Genomic DNA, 17,085 nt, shown 5'->3' with positions numbered 1-17,085 from the left:
CTACGTCTGCTTAAGCAAGCAAGAGAAAGGAGTGAAGGGGACTCCCAAAGCCCCCCTGAGGAAGTCCGCGGGGGAATATGTGTACCCCATGACGCCCCAGGACTCCCCTGAGCGCAGGAGGGTGGTCTCAGCACCCAGCGCCACAGTGGAGCACAGCGAGCCTCTGCCTTTGCGCTGGCCGGCCCAGGAAGGCTACATCCTCAGCAGCCACGCCATGGTACCCGTCCCCTTGCCCCCTCCCTCAATGGCCGCCCCCAGCAGCCAGACATACCAACAGCACACCCCGGCTCTGACCAGGGCTATGTTGAGGGGGGCACTGGAGCGAGGGGAGCTTGGCGAGCTGATGGACCTGAGCCTGCTCATGAAGAAGAACTGCAATGACAGAACTCAGGCCGGGCACTGATTGCCGAGGAAATCAAGGGCCTGCACGGGGGCCGTTTTCCACGTCTCTTTGCATCGACTCGTCTTTAGCCTCACCCAACATTCCCCCAGCCCCTTCATCTCTGGACATTATATTGCTTTGTCATTGAAGCCCTCTTCCCTTCTGTCTCAGGCGACCGCCCCCTACCCTGTTGGCGAGGATCTCGTTATGCCTGCCGGTTTTTTACTGGCTGGCACTAATTGGTAAGACGAACGGCGGTCGTTGCTGCGGAGCTGCCTTGCCTGCAGGCGGAGAAAGGGGCCCAAGGACGAAGGAGAAGAAGGCCCTTCATGGCTGAAGTGAAGCGAGACTAACGAATACTAGCAACCTGATGAAAGTCTTGGCACACAACTTTTAATCGGACAACTCTGTGTTTTCAATGAGGTTCAAACAGTTTGGGGACGGGTCTTGGCTGTGTCCAGGTGCAGAAAGTGTAATAAGTCCAATCCAGAAGACTCTGGAACCGCTTTGACAGAACTCTATAATATATTCCGTAAACTTAAGGATGAGCTTTTGAATACTTTGATCAATCTCTCTCGGAATGTTACCAACTCCTGCTTTGGTACCAAGACTGCATCGACAGCACCTTTACTGGCTACGGCCGAGTACTGCACTCAAAACTTTTGATTGGATAACTCGGTGTTTCCAATGAGGTTCAAACAGTTTGGGGACGGGTCTTTGCCGTGTCCAGGTGCAGAAAGTGTAGAAAGTCCAGTCCAGAAGACTCTGGAACCACTTTGACAGAACTTTATAATATATTCCGTAGACTTAAGGATGAACTTTTGAATACTTTGATCAATCTCTCTCGGAATGTTAACAACTCCTGTTTTGGTGCAAAGACTGCATCGACAGCACCTTTGCTGGCTACGGATCAAGTACTGCACTCAAAACTTTTGATTGGATAACTCGGTGTTTTCATTGTGGTTCAAACAGTTTGGGGACAGGCCTTGGCTTTGTCCAGGTGCAGAAAGTGTTGAAAGTCCAGTCTGGAAGACTCTGAAACCGCTGCGACAGAACTCTATAATATATTCCGGAGGCTTAGGGATGAGCTTTTGAATACTTTGATCAAGCTCTCTCCGAATGTTACCAACTCCTGTTTTGATGCCAAGACAGCATCGACAGCACCTCTGCTCCGAGTACTGCACTCAATACCTACCGCGCCCATCCCTAATGGGTAATAAGCCATCCGTCGTTCCACTCTTGTGGGGTGACGGCCAACCGGGTTTGATGCACGTCGTACAGATCCTGGACATCAAGGCGCTTACATGACTCCTCAAAAGTCGTCGTTAGGATAAACGGGAAACAAAAGGAAGAAGCTCATCTGCTTCCTCTTAGTCCCACATGTGACTGTGGTTATTCTGTGCAAACAGGCGGCGTGTTAAATGCCTCTGATAGTCCAAGTTAGCCAGGCGGGGTCGTAACTCTTCAGAGAGGGGAGCGCAAGAATGAAATGTCAGCAGTATTCCTGCCAGCCGCATGCACTCTGTAACGACCATCTCTGTCTACCGTTGCTCTTGTACGACTTAATGGCCCGTAACTCCACAAGGAAGTCCCCGGAAAGGTTTTTGCACCAGAAAGGAAGAAAGGGGGAAAATGGGAATGCCTTGTCTTTTCTCCACAGATATTTATTCCAGTTGTACTATTAAACATTGTCAAACTGGGCCTCGAGTTTCCAACTTGAAGCCGAGTTGGAAACTCCAAAAGCCAACAGGTGTGATGCAAACGGCGCCATGAGTCCGAGGCGCCACGAGAGTCAGCATTTAAATCAGCATAACGTTGAGCGACGACGACAATGTGCTTTGTTACTACAGGTGTGCTTTGTGGCTTGCACCAGTCCTGTGGTTCATGCACCTAGTCGGGTTCCAGTCCGACATTGTTTTGATGCGGTCATTAGATCTATGAATGTCAAATACAAACAAACTGTTTATAAGGTAAGCCGTTATAAATCCTCCTGCCCCTAAAGTCTACAATATTCCGAATTGAGGAGGTTTTTTTATTGATTTCACTGGATTTTAAAGAGACTTTAATCCATCCATCCATCCATCCATCTTTAACCGCTTACCCAGAATCGGGTCACGGGGACACCAGCTCCAGCAGAGACCCCCAGACTTCCCTCTCCAGAGCAACATTAACAACTTCCTCCTGGAGAATCCCGAAGCGTTCCCGGGCCAGAGAAGAGATGTAATCCCCCCATCTGGTCCTTGGCCTACCCCGGGGTCTCCTCCCAGTGGGACGTGCAAGGAGGACCTCCCTAGGGAGACGCTCGTGAGGCATCCGCACGAGATGCCCGAACCACCTAAGCTGGCTCATTTCCAAGCGAAGGAGCAGCGGCTTCTGTAGCCGAGGATCGGACCGCCAAGTGCCCTGCCCTCGGCTTCCGCCCAGCTCACACTGCATCCGACCTCTATGGCCCCTACTATGGGTGGTGAGCCCATTGGAGGGGGGACCCACGTTGCCTCTTCGGGCTGGGGACAGGCCCGGCCACCAGGCGCTCGCCATCGTTCCCCGCCTCCGGGCCTGGCTCCAGAGGGGGGCCCCGGTGACCCGCGTCCGGGCGAGGGAAACCTGGGTCCTTTATTTGTATTCGTCATGGAGGTCTTCGAGCTGATCTTTGTCTGACCCCTCACCTAGGACCAGTTTGTCTTGGGAGACACTACCAGGGGGCATAAATCCCCCGGACAACATAGCTCCTAAGATCATTGGGACACGCAAACTCCTCTACCAGGGTAAGGTGGCAGCTCACCCTATCTCCCTTAGAGATAGGGTGAGAAGCTCTCTCATCCGGGGGGAGCTGAAGGTAAAGCCGCTGCTCCTCCACATTGAGAGGAACCAGATGAGGTGGTTCGGGCATCTGGTCAGGATGCCACCCGATCGCCTCCCTCGGGAGGTGTTTAGGGCACGTCCGACCGGTAGGAGGCCACGGGGAAGACCCAGGACAAATTGGGAAGACTATGTCTCCCGGCTGGCCTGGGAACGCCTCGGGATACCCCGGGAAGAGCTGGGCCAAGTGGCTGGGGAGAGGGAAATCTGGGCTTCCCTGCTTAGGCTGCTGCCCCCGCGACCCGACCTAGGATAAGCGGAAGAAGATGGATGGTTGGAGCAGCGGCTCTACTCCGAGTCTCTTTCGGGTGACTGAACTTCTCACCCTATCTCTAAGGGAGATGCCAGCCACCCTTCTGAGGAACCTCATTTCGGCCGCTTGTATCCGCCATCTTATTCTTTCGGTCATAACCCACACTTCGTGACTATAGGTGAGAGTAGGAATGTAGATAGACTTTAATCGGTTCTTTCAAAAACAATGTAGGGAAGACCTGATGACTGCGCTGTAACTCGGGAGTCAATCACACCTCCAGTGAGGACTGCCAGTCCGTTCCATACAGAGCATCCTTAAAGTATTCACCGCGCTTCACTTGTTCCACATTTTGTTTTGTTACAGCCTTATTCCAAAATGGAATATACAAATAAAAATATATTATTATAAATTCATTTTTGCCCTCAAAATCCTCCAGACAGTGAAAGAGTTTTTTTGTTTTTTTTTAGCAAATGTATTAAAAATATGAAATCATCCAACCTCCGAGTACAAAGCTACGAACAATGGGAGACCGGGCTTTCTGCTCCGCCGCTCCCAGTCTGTGTACGCTGTCCCTGACCCCCTGAGGGCACCACAGACTGTGGATGCTTTTTAAAAAAGGCTTAAAATACCCTTCTTTTTAAAAAAAAAATTAAAAAAATGTTTAGATACATGCATACTAGTTTTAGCTATTTGGCTGTTCTAGTTTATTTTTTATTATCTTTTTATTTTATTTATTTTTTACTTTGAGGTTGTTTACTCAATGTAAAGTGATTTTTACAAATAAAATATATTATTATTATTATTATTATCATCAAAGAAAAATCACATGGTCATAAGTATTCACAGCATTTGCTCAATATTTTGTCGATGTATATTTGGCAGAAATTCCAGCCTCAAGTCTTTTTGAACACGATGCCACAAACTTGGCACACCTTTCTTTGGGCACTTTCTCTCTTTCCTCTTTGCAGCACCTCTCGAGCTCCGTCAGGTTGGATGGAAAGTGTTGGTTTTCATCCGAGATGTCTCTGTACATTGCTGCATTCATCGTTCTCTCTATCCTGCCACTGAAAACCATCCCCGCACCATGATGCTGCCACCACCGTGCTTCACCATGAGGGATGATATCGGCCTGGTGTTGAGCGCTGCCAAACATGACACCTGAGATTCACGCCAAAGACTTCAATCTGTGTCTCGTCAGACCAGAGGATTTAGTTTCTCATGGTCTGAGAGTCTTTCAGGTGCCTTTTGGCAGACTTTTGACTAAGAAATGGCTTCCGTCTGGTCACTCTACCATCCAGGTCTGACTGGTTGAAGGTTCTCCTCTCTCCACAGAGGAATGCTGTAGTTCTGACAGAGTGACCATGGTCTTGGTCGCCTCCCTGACTAGACTAAGATGAATGCAGCAATGTACAGAGACATCCTGGATGAAAACCAACCTGATGGAGCTTGAGAGGTGCTGCAAAGAGGAAAGAGAGAAAGTGCCCAAAGATAGGTGTGCCACGTCCATCCATCCATCCATCTTCTTCCGCTTATCCGAGGTCGGGTCGCGGGGGCAGCAGCCTAAGCTGGGAAGCCCAGACTTTCCTCTCCCCAGCCACTTGGTCCAGCTCTTCCCGGGGGATCCCGAGGTGTTCCCAGGCCAGCCGGGAGACAGTCTTCCCAACGTGTCCTGGGTCTTCCCCGTGGCCTCCTACCGGTTGGACGTGCCCTAAACACCTCCCGAGGGAGGCGTTCGGGTGGCATCCTGACCAGATGCCCGAACCACCTCATCTGGCTCCTCTCGATGCGGAGGAGCAGCGGCTTTACTTTGAGCTCCCCCCGGATGACAGAGCTTCTCACCCTATCTCTAAGGGAGAGCCTCGCCACCCGGCGGAGGAAACTCATTTCGGCCGCTTGTACCCGTGATCTTGTTCTTTCGGTCATAACCCAAAGCTCATGACTATAGGTGAGGATGGGAACGTAGATCGACCGGTAAAATGAGAGCTTTGCCTTCCGGCTCAGCTCCTTCTTCACCACAACGGATCGATACAGCGTCTGCATTACTGAAGATGCCGCACCAAACCGCCTGTCGATCTCACGATCCACTCTTCCCCCACTCGTGAACAAGACTCCTAGGTACTTGAACTCCTCCACTTGGGGCAGGGTCTCCTCCCCAACCCGGAGATGGCACCCCACCCTTTTCCGGGCGAGAACCATGGACTCGGACTTGGAGGTGCTGATTCTCATCCCAGTCGCTTCACACTCGGCTGATAACCGATCCAGCGAGAGCTGAAGATCCTGGCCAGATGAAGCCATCAGGACCACATCATCCGCAAAAAGCAGAGACCTAATCCTGCAGCCACCAAACCAGATCCCCTCAACGCCCTGACTGCGCCTAGAAATTCTGTCCATAAAAGTTATGAACAGAATCGGTGACAAAGGGCAGCCTTGGCGGAGTCCAACCCTCACTGGAAATGTGTCCGACTTACTGCCGGCAATGCGGACCAAGCTCTGGCACTGATCGTACAGGGAGCGGACAGCCACAATCAGACAGTCTGATACCCCATACTCTCTGAGCACTCCCCACAGGACCTCCCGAGGGACACGGTCGAATGCCTTCTCCAAGTCCACAAAGCACATGTAGACTGGTTGGGCAAACTCCCATGCACCCTCAAGGACCCTGCCGAGAGTATAGAGCTGGTCCAAAGTTCCACGACCAGGACGAAAACCACACTGTTCCTCCTGAATCCGAGGTTCGACTATCCGGCGTAGCCTCCTCTCCAGTACACCTGAATAAACCTTACCGGGAAGGCTGAGGAGTGTGATCCCACGATAGTTAGAACACACCCTCCGGTTCCCCTTCTTAAAGAGAGGAACCACCACCCCGGTCTGCCAATCCAGAGGTACCGCCCCCGATGTCCACGCGATACTGTAGAGTCTTGTCAACCAAGACAGCCCCACAGCATCCAGAGCCTTAAGGAACTCCGGGCGGATCTCATCCACCCCCGGGGCCTTGCCACCGAGGAGCTTTTTAACTACCTCAGCAACCTCAGCCCCAGAAATAGGAGAGCCCACCACAGACTCCCCAGGCACTGCTTCCTCATAGGTGATTTTTTTTATTGCAAAAAGTTTTACATATAAACCTTTTCACATTGTCATAAAGGGGCATTGTGTGTAGCATTTTGAGGGAAAAAAATTAATGTATTCCATTTTATTCCAAATATGGAAAACGAGAAGCAATGTGAATACTTTGTATTTGCTAACTGGGAAGACAAATAGTCAAAAAATAATGGTTTCTCTTCAGTTTCTGTCTGAACCCTGACCAGTTTTCTCGCTCACTAGTGATAGCACCAGGCGCTATTTGCAGCCCAAAGACTCCCCAAAAAGTTTGTTACGACTCTCAGGACACTGCAGGAGATTTAAATAGGACTCGTGGTGATTTTAAAATCTACATTTAAAGTAGCAGAAGAGTGAAGAAACAAGTTGACTTTATGCGCTTATTTCATTAAACCATATCCAATTGTATTCACAATATGCAAAGTATGTGAAAACACACTTTAAATGTCACAAAATGCCACAAATTACGTTTTGAATACTCCACTCCGAATATCTCCGGCTATTTCTGGCACTTCTGCACTCTGACCATATTATTAGGGCAGTCGTACTGGAAATTCGCAAACAATTTGAAAGAGATGTGTTCATCATTCACAATCCTTATGTAAAACATGAACACGTTTTTCTTTTTTTATGCATTCTAAGTTGTAAATAAAAATAAATAAATACATAAAAAGTCCGCTAACAATGTAGTCAATGAGGGCTCTCTATTTTGCCCACAAAACGCTCTAAAAAACCATCCAAAACTCACCAACATTACTCTTTATAAACATATCGTGACCTGAATATTAACCAAATATTAATAATGTTATTATAAGCGCTGACGCAGACCAACTATTTCTAGAAGGTGTTCACCCGTGACATTCAATTCGTACCGGAAGATGGAGACAAACAACCGGAGACGGTGTCTGCAGGGAGACTTTTCCTTGTTAACCCTTCATGCGCATCAATATTCATTATTTATATAAAACGGGAAAATACGGACATCCCATTTGTCGTCATCCGAGTGAGAGCAGACGTCGTACAGTAAGCATTTATATGTATGTTTAGCACTTAGCAATGCTGCTAAATGATGCTTAGTGTTTCACTAAAGCCGGATCTGTTGGGCAGAGCTTCTAGAACTTGGAGCTGATCCTCTTTATATTCAGGATAAAAAAAACATACGTTTCTGGATCGTCACCAAAGGCGAGCTCATTAACTCTCGAAATGGCTCGGGAATAACTTTGAGATCGATGCTATTTTGATCGTATCTATTTATTGGTTATTTTTGGAAGTCTTCAGGTGTCACTAAACCGACATGTGTGATCACAGCTTCAACTTGTGTTTCCACTCAACTGTTTGTTTTTGTTTTTAAACCAGTTCCTAGTGGTCTAGATCAATGTTTTTCAACCTTTTTTAAACTAAGGCACATTTTTTGCATTGAAAAAATCCGAAATCATTAAAAATCTAAAGTCGTTGTCGCAGTTGTTGGATATGACTTTAAAGCCTAACCAACCACGCATCAACATAGCTCTCGTGTTTTAGTTCTTGTCTTGCGCTCCTATTTTAATGGCTTTTCCTCTTTTTTTGGTATTTTCCTGTAGCAGTTTCATGTCTTCCTTTGAGCGATATTTCCCCGCATCTACTTTGTTTTAGCAATCAAGAATATTTCAGTTGTTTTTATCCTTCTTTGCGGGGACATTGTTGATTGTCATGTTCGGATGTACTTTGTGGACGCCGCCTTTGCGCCACAGTAAGTCTTTGCTGTCGTCCAGCATTCTGTTTTTTGTTTACTTTGTAGCCAGTTCCGTTTTAGTGTTTTGGGGGCCACATTACCGTAGCTTTCTGGTAATGTGGCCCCCAAAACACTTCTGGAGTTGAATATCCCTGGCTTACACTAAGAACACCGCCCCCCCTGGTCCGTAGCTTCCTGGTAATGTGGCCCCCAAAACACTTAAATAGAATATCCCTGGCTTACACTAAGAACATTGGCCCCCACGGTCCTGTAGATTTCTGGCAATGTGGCCCCCAAAACACTTCTGGAGTTGACACACCACTGAGAAAGTTCCAGCCTCCATGAAATGTTATTACATACTCTTATCACCAGAATACATGATTCAAGTATTCCCTTCATTCTGTCTTATCACTGCAGTATTAAGACTGGAATGGCCAACCCACTCGTTTTGCCAGCCTCATTTCTTCCCATCTGCGTGCCAAAATCTTCTTAGGAATGTTGTGCCCGTTTTTACAGAAGCAAAAATTAAAAAAAAATTAAAAAAAAGCTTGCGTTTAAAGTGCCGTGACGACGACGACGACGCACCTGCTGTGTGAAAAGCTCCGTATGACTTATTGCCTTTGACCTTACAAGCTGAATGAAGGGTTTTCTTCACACACGGAGTGACGGAAGCAGTCTTCTCACAGACGGAAATGTACTGTAAATATGTAAAAAAAAAGGCGCATCATCACACGAAAGGACTGAAAATGCCTTCGTGTATCTCTTTTTGTGTCATGGCGGTTTTGTAGTGGTTGTCTAGTTCGCCCGTCAACGGCCGAAAGAGGATGTTTTTATTGACATTATACCGTGCAGTGATAGATAAGCACAACGTCATTCTTTTATTTTGAAATTCAACAACATTTGTCAATAGTGTAAATAGTCATCCGATTTCCGGGCAGAGAGGAACGCAAGTGTGAGGGTTTATATTTCATTTTTTTATTTTATTTTCACTTTTCTGTGCCAATGCTGTGAATAAGATGTTTGTCAAGTATTTACGTGCTGACTGCAGCAGTTTCCGGTTGCAATTAGAGTAGAGTCGCGGGCGGACCGAACCGAGCCGTCAATTATTTGCCTGAGTTTTTGCAGTTTTTGAGAATACTGCTGTGATGACACCCCAACGATCTTTGGAGTACTGCTAATAAATGGAAATGTATCATTTACTGCTGAATGTGCTCTTATTTGTCCACCACTTCCGGTTTAGGGAGCCTCCAGAGGCGGAGTCTGCGGTGCAATTGCTTTCTCGGCCGCCAGAGGGAGCTCGACGCCGTCTGAGCGCATGGACGTCAGACAGGAAGTCAGGAATTGTCTGCACTTTTGTTCCTTTTGTGGTTTGAAGCAGAAAAAACTAACTTTAAATGAAGAGTGAGTAAAATATAAGGTTGTGCTATGAAAACGTTGATAGTACACTGCAAGATATAGCTAGAATAAAAAGACTTAAGGGGGAAAAAATACAAAAAAATTGTGAAATTAACTGACATTTAATTTTACTGAATAAGACATCCTAAATTAAGAAAAAATATAGAAATTAGCAGGACTTTAATGAGACATAAGTGTTTTGTTCTGAAAACAAGCATTATTCAACTTGCACTTTTTTAAATTAAGCATCCTGGTCTGCCTGCCTTCCATTCATTCTAGTGTTTTTTTTTAATTTTATAAACCTTTATTTATAAATTTCAACATTTACAAACAGTTGAAAAATAATAATCAAAGTACAAAAACAGTACAAAACAGCGCCAGGGGGGTTGTAAATTCAAAGTTTCCGTTCATTCTAGTTCCAAGTCTGAAACGCAAGTCGGAACAGTTTTACGATTTTTATTATATATGGCAGATTTTAAAAACAAAGGGTTGATATTCATTAAAATATTGCCAAAAAATGTGATTTTGTGTATTTTATTTCTCCAGATAAACACACAAATCAAATAGATATATATTTTTGTTATTTTTTTATTATTTTTTTTTATTTTATAAACCTTTATTTATAAATTTCAACATTTACAAACAGTTGAGAAATAATAATCAAAGTACAAAAACAGTACAAAACAGTGCCAGGGGGTTGTAAATTCAAAGTTTCCGTTCATTCTAGTTCCAAGTCTGAAACGCAAATCGGAACAGTTTTACGATTTTTATTATATATGGCAGATTTTAAAAACAAACAAAGGGTTGATATTCATTAAAGTATTGCCAAAAAATATGATTGTGTATTTTATTTTTCTCGATAAACACACAAATCAAATAGATGTATATTTTTGTTATTTTTTTATTTTATTTTTATTTTATAAACCTTTATAAATTTCAACATTTACAAACAGTTGAGAAATAATAAAAGTACAAAAACAGTACAAAACAGCGCCAGGGGGTTGTAAATTCAAAGTTTCCGTTCATTCTAGTTCCAAGTCTGAAACGCAAATCCGTTTTACGATTTTTATTATATATGGCAGATTTTAAAAACAAACAAAGAGTTGATATTCATTAAAATATTGCCCAAAAATATGATTGTGTATTTTATTTTTCTCGATAAACACACAAATCAAATAGATATATATTTTTGTTATTTTTTATTTATTTTTTTATTTTATAAACCTTTATTTATAAATTTCAACATTTACAAACAGTTGAGAAATAATAATCAAAGTACAAAAACAGTGCAAAACAGCGCCAGGGGGGTTGTAAATTCAAAGTTTCCGTTCATTCTAGTTCCAAGTCTGAAACGCAAATCGGAACCGTTTTACGATTTTTATTATATATGGCAGATTTTAAAAACAAAGGGTTGATATTCATTAAAATATTGCCAAAAAATGTGATTTTGTGTATTTTATTTTTCCAGATAAACACACAAATTAAATACATATATATTTTTGTTATTTTTTTATTTTATAAAGCTTTATTTATAAATTTCAACATTTACAAACAGTTGAGAAATAATCAAAGTAAGTACAAAAAGAGTACAAAAACAGCGCCAGGGGGTTGTAAATTCAAAGTTTCCGTTCATTCTAGTTCCAAGTCTGAAACGCAAATCGGAACAGTTTTACGATTTTTATTATATATGGCAGATTTTAAAAACAAACAAAAGGGTTGATATTCATTAAAATATTGCCAAAAAATTTGATTTTGTGTATTTTATTTTTCCAGATAAACACACAAATCAAATACATATATATTTTTGTTATTTTTTTATTTTATAAACCTTTATTTATAAATTTCAACATTTACAAACAGTTGAGAAATAATCAAAGTACAAAAACAGTACAAAACAGTGCCAGGGGGTTGTAAATTCAAAGTTTCCGTTCATTCTAGTTCCAAGTCTGAAACGCAAATCGGAACAGTTTTACGATTTTTATTATATATGGCAGATTTTAAAAACAAACAAAGGGTTGATATTCATTAAAGTATTGCCAAAAAATTTGATTTTGTGTATTTTATTTTTCCAGATAAACACAAAAAATAAATAGATATATATTTTTGTTATTTATTTATTTTATTTTTTCAATTTTATAAACCTTTATTTATAAATTTCAACATTTACAAACAGTTGAGAAATAATCAAAGTAAGTACAAAAAGAGTACAAAAACAGCGCCAGGGGGTTGTAAATTCAAAGTTTCCGTTCATTCAAGTTCCAAGTCTGAAACGCAAATCGGAACCGTTTTATGATTTTTATTATATATGGCAGATTTTAAAAACAAAGGGTTGATATTCATTAAAATATTGCCAAAAAATGTGATTTTGTGTATTTTATTTTTCCAGATAAACACAAAAATCAAATAGATATATATTTTTGTTATTTATTTATTTATTTATTTTAATTTTATAAATTTCAACATTTACAAACAGTTCAGAAATAATCAAAGTAAGTACAAAAAGAGTACAAAAACAGCACCAGGGGGTTGTAAATTCAAAGTAACTAAAATAGAATGCAAAAAAAAATATATATATATATATTTTTTTGCATTCTATTTTAGTAAAATAGAATGCAAAAATATATTATATATATATATATATATATATATATATATATATATATATACTTAGTAAAATAGAATGCAAAAATATATTATATATATATATATATATATATATATATATATATATATATATATATATATATATATATATAATATATTTTTGCATTCTATTTTACTAAAAAAAGGTTATATATATATATATATATATATATATATATATATATATATATATATATATATAATATTTTTGCATTCTATTTTACTAAAAAAGAATGCAAAAAAAATATACCGGTATATATATATATTTTTTTTTTTTTGCATTCTATTTTAGTTACTTTGAATTTACAACCCCCTGGTGCTGTTTTTGTACTCTTTTTGTACTTACTTTGATTATTTCTCAACTGTTTGTAAATGTTGAAATTTATAAATAAAGGTTTATAAACTTTAAAAAAAAATATATATATATATATATATATATATATTTTTTTATTTTTTTTTTTTTTATTTTTTTTTTTTATGTATATATATATATATATAACAAAAAGTGTAAAGCCGTAGGCTCACTCAACTTCAGTAAATAACTTAAATTTGGAGCACAGCGTCATCGTTTCCACAGCGTTTTGGTTGTTAGAGGTAGAGAATGTTTTAACGTAGAGTTCCAATTCTTTTTTTAAAAGGCACAAAAAACAGGTCGGGTATTGAGAAACTTACATTTATGAATATAAAACTTAGCCAATAGTATAATGAGGTTGCAAAGGTAAAATCCCTTTTCAAAAACGTTTTCATACAGTGTAAATCCAAATAGCACATCTTTAAAACAAAGCACACATTTGTCACGTATATTGTCCAGGATGAAGCGACAGATAAACACAAAAATCAAATATATGTTCATCCAAAATGCAAAAATGCGTATTAATCTGTGTGATGACAAAGTAAACCGGAAGCAGTATTTTAGGTCCGTGTATTTTCCGTTCATTATATTTCCAATTCTGAAACGCAAATCAAAAAACAAAATTAGGACTGTTTTTCGATTTTTATTATTATATATGGCAAATTTTAAAACAAAAAAAAGGGTTTATTTTCATTAAAATATTGCCATAAAAATGAACCGGAAGCAGTATTTTAGGTCTGTGTATTTTCCGGTCATTCTATTTCCAATTCTGAAACGCAAATCAAAAAATAAATTTAGGACCGTTTTCTGATTTTTTTTTTTTATATACGGCAGACTTTAAAACAAACAAAAAAGGGTTTATTTTCCTTAAAATATTGCCATAAAATTAAACCGGAAGCAGTATTTTAGGTCCGTGTATTTTCCGTTCATTCTATTTCCAATTCTGAAACGCAAATCAAAAAACAAAATTAGGACTGTTTTTCGATTTTTATTATTATATATGGCACATTTTAAAACAAACAAAAGGGTTTATTTTCATTAAAATATTGCCATAAAAGTGAACCGGAAGCAGTATTTTAGGTCTGTGTATTTTCCGGTCATTCTACTTCCAATTCTGAAAAGCAAATCAAAAAACAAAATTAGGGCCGTTTCTGATTTTTTTTTTATATACGGCAGACTTTAAAACAAACAAAAGGGTTTATTTTCCTTAAAATATTGCCATAAAATTAAACCGGAAGCAGTATTTTAGGTCCGTGTATTTTCCGTTCATTCTATTTCCAATTCTGAAACGCAAATCAAAAAACAAAATTAGGACTGTTTTTCGATTTTTATTATTATATATGGCAAATTTTAAAACAAACAAAAGGGTTTATTTTCATTAAAATATTGCCATAAAAGTGAACCGGAAGCAGTATTTTAGGTCTGTGTATTTTTCATTCATTCTATTTCCAATTCTGAAACGCAAATCAAAAAACAAAATTAGGACTTTTTTTTTAAATTTTATTAATATATATGGCAGATTTTAAAACAAACAAAAGTGTTTATTTTCATTAAAATGTTGCCATAAAATTGAACCGGAAGCAGTATTTTATGTCCGTGTAACTTCCGTTCATTCTATTGCTAATTCTTAAATGCAATCAAAAAACATTTCGATTCATTTTATCTATTTTAATTTCTGAAACAAAAGTTGGACAACTATTTAATGACACTTTTTTTAAAAAGGACAATAGCACTCCTGATGAACAAATGTGTTAGCGTTATGCTAAAAACATGCTAAACGCGAAGTAATAGGTCAAATACTACTTCCGGTTTAATTTGTCATCACACAGACAAACACACATTTTTGCATTTTGGATGAACATGAATTGGATTTTTGTGTTTATCTGGAAAAAAAAAAAAGGGCCGTTTTACGATTTTTACTATATACGGCAGATTTGAAAACAAACAAAAAAGGGTTGATTTTCATTAAAATATTGCCATAAAATTTGATTTTGTGCTGTTTTCCTTTTATGGATTTTTATTTTTCCAGATAAACACAAAAATCCAATTCACGTTCATCCAAAATGCAAAAACGTGTGTTTATCTGTGTGATGACAAATTAAACCGGAAGTAGTATTTTAGCTTTTCCTTTACGTTTGGGCTCAGTAAAAAGAGGTGAGCTTACCGCTAGCCTCTTGGATCTTTTCCTTGTCCCCAATGTCTTTTAGTCCAAATATTTAGCGTTTAGTTCTGAGCTGCAAAACTTTGATGGCGTGCTGGCGTGAGCTGCCAATTAGTCTGATTGTGCTCACCTGTGGACAGGTGAGGATGATGTCATCAGGCCAACCTCCCCCCACAGAACTCTGCAACATTTAATTTTTCCAGATAAATACAAAAATCCAATGTATGTTTATCCAAAATGCAAAAAATCAGATTTTCCCAAAGTCGGATTTTTGCCAAAATCTGAATTTTTCTCCAAATCGGATTTTTCCAAAATCAGATTTTTTTTTCCACAATTGGATATTTCCAAAACCAGATTTTTTTTCACAATCTGATTTTTCCAAAAATTTAAATAGGAAAAAATGGCCCAAAATTTGTTTTTTGATTTGCATTTAACAATTGGAAATAGAATGAACGGAAGGTACACAGACCCCAAAGTGGCCCAAATCAAAATCTGATGTTTTCAATATAAATACAGTCTATTATACAGCATTATTCACATGTGAATAATATAAATACAGTTTATTATACAGCATTATTCACATGTGAATAATATAAATACAGTCTATTATACAGCATTATTCACATGTGAATAATATAAATACAGTTTATTATACAGCATTATTCACATGTGAATAATATAAATACAGTCTATTATACAGCATTATTCACATGTGAATAATATAAATACAGTCTATAATACAGCATTATTCACATGTGAATAACATAAATACAGTCTATTATACAGCATTATTTACATGTGAATAATATAAATACAGTCTATTATACAGAATTATTCACATGTGAATAATATAAATACAGTCTATTATACAGCATTATTCACATGTGAACAATATAAATACAGTCTATTATACAGCATTATTCACATGTGAATAATATAAATACAGTCTATTATACAGAATTATTCACATGTGAATAATATAAATACAGTCTATTATACAGCATTATTCACATGTGAATAAAATAAATACAGTCTATTATACAGCATTATTCACATGTGAATAATTTAAATACAGTCTATTATACAGCATAATTCACATGTGAATAATATAAATACAGTCTATTATACAGCATTATTCATGTGTGAATAATATAAATACAGTCTATTATACAGCATTATTCACGTTCAAGATGAATCGGCCATTATGTTGGAAATCAGTTATCTATCTAAAGTACTGTTTATTCAAGTTGAATGTGTTGTCTCTTGGGAAGACAAACTAATACAAATGCTGTAATGTCAAGGGTGTATCATTGAAGGTGTTTAAATATGCGTATTGCCGAGGAGGACTCTCCAGATCCACGTCACATGGCCCAGAGATGATGATGAAGGCATCAGGAATTACGAGGCAGACCTCAGCATGCGGTTTTAAGTTGTCAGGCAAAAGGAAAGGGGAAAAAAAGCGTTTGGTGAGTGAGAGAAGCCAGAAAGAATGAGGGTGGAAATATTAAACAGAATAATAACAATCTGGAAAATGTCTTGGGCAGGCTAAACGGAAGAGTTACAAGACAAAAACAGACGAGCCAGCAGAAAAGTTTTGCAGGAATGAGTTGTCCTTTAACTCATTTTGGATGATTACAACCATTTTTAAGTTAAGAGTATGTTTGAAGACAGTGAGCACACTTCAATGTCTAACATCTGTCACTCACTCTGCATGTTCAACACTTATTATATAACACCCTTACTTCTACTAGTAACCAGCAGGGTTGTCCCCATACCAATAAGTTGGAGAAATCACTCCACGTAAGCGGCATGGCCGGAAACCAACATTGAATGACCGTGACCTTCCATCCCTCAGACGGCACTGTATCAAAAACCCACATCAATCTCTAAAGGATATCACCACATGGGCTCAGGAACACTTCAGAAAACCACTGTCACTAAATACAGTTGGTCGCTACATCCGTAAGTGCAAGTTAAAGCTCTACTATGCAAAGCCAAAGCCATTTATCAACAACACCCGGAAACGCCGCCGGCTTCTCTGGGCCCGAGATCATCTAAGATGGACTCATGCAAAGTGGAAAAGTGTTCTGTGGTCTGACGAGTCCACATTTCAAATTGTTTTTGGAAACTGTGGACGTCGTGTCCTCCGGACCAAAGAGGAAAAGAACCATCCGGATTGTTATAGGCACAAAGTGTAAAAGGCAGCATGTGTGATGGTATGGGGGTGTATTAG

The 17,085-nt window shown here is 39.4% G+C and overlaps 1 protein-coding gene and 1 long non-coding RNA gene across 2 annotated transcripts in view; one reads left to right on the top strand and one right to left on the bottom strand.

Annotated features, from left to right (window-relative positions):
• sema6ba (sema domain, transmembrane domain (TM), and cytoplasmic domain, (semaphorin) 6Ba) overlaps positions 1–791 on the top strand; it is a 143,700-nt gene extending 142,909 nt beyond the window's left edge. Inside the window, exon 17 of the mRNA XM_061978748.2 lies at positions 1–791. This exon is cut by the window's left edge and continues 574 nt beyond it. Within this exon, the coding sequence (XP_061834732.1) occupies positions 1–403 (403 nt within the window). The 3' untranslated portion in view covers positions 404–791.
• The window catches only part of LOC133618413 (uncharacterized), a 53,215-nt gene extending 38,258 nt beyond the window's left edge, over positions 1–14,957 (bottom strand). The window contains exon 1 of the long non-coding RNA XR_009817302.1: positions 14,856–14,957. This is a non-coding gene — a long non-coding RNA (uncharacterized lncRNA). The remainder of the gene's footprint in view (positions 1–14,855) is intronic.
• Positions 14,958–17,085: the final 2,128 nt, after the last annotated feature.

This window comes from Nerophis lumbriciformis, linkage group LG19, assembly GCF_033978685.3.
Source record: "Nerophis lumbriciformis linkage group LG19, RoL_Nlum_v2.1, whole genome shotgun sequence".
NCBI classification, from domain to species: Eukaryota; Metazoa; Chordata; class Actinopteri; order Syngnathiformes; family Syngnathidae; genus Nerophis; species Nerophis lumbriciformis.
Note: the sequence above shows the minus strand (reverse complement) of the source record. Positions and strands in the feature narration are given on the sequence as shown.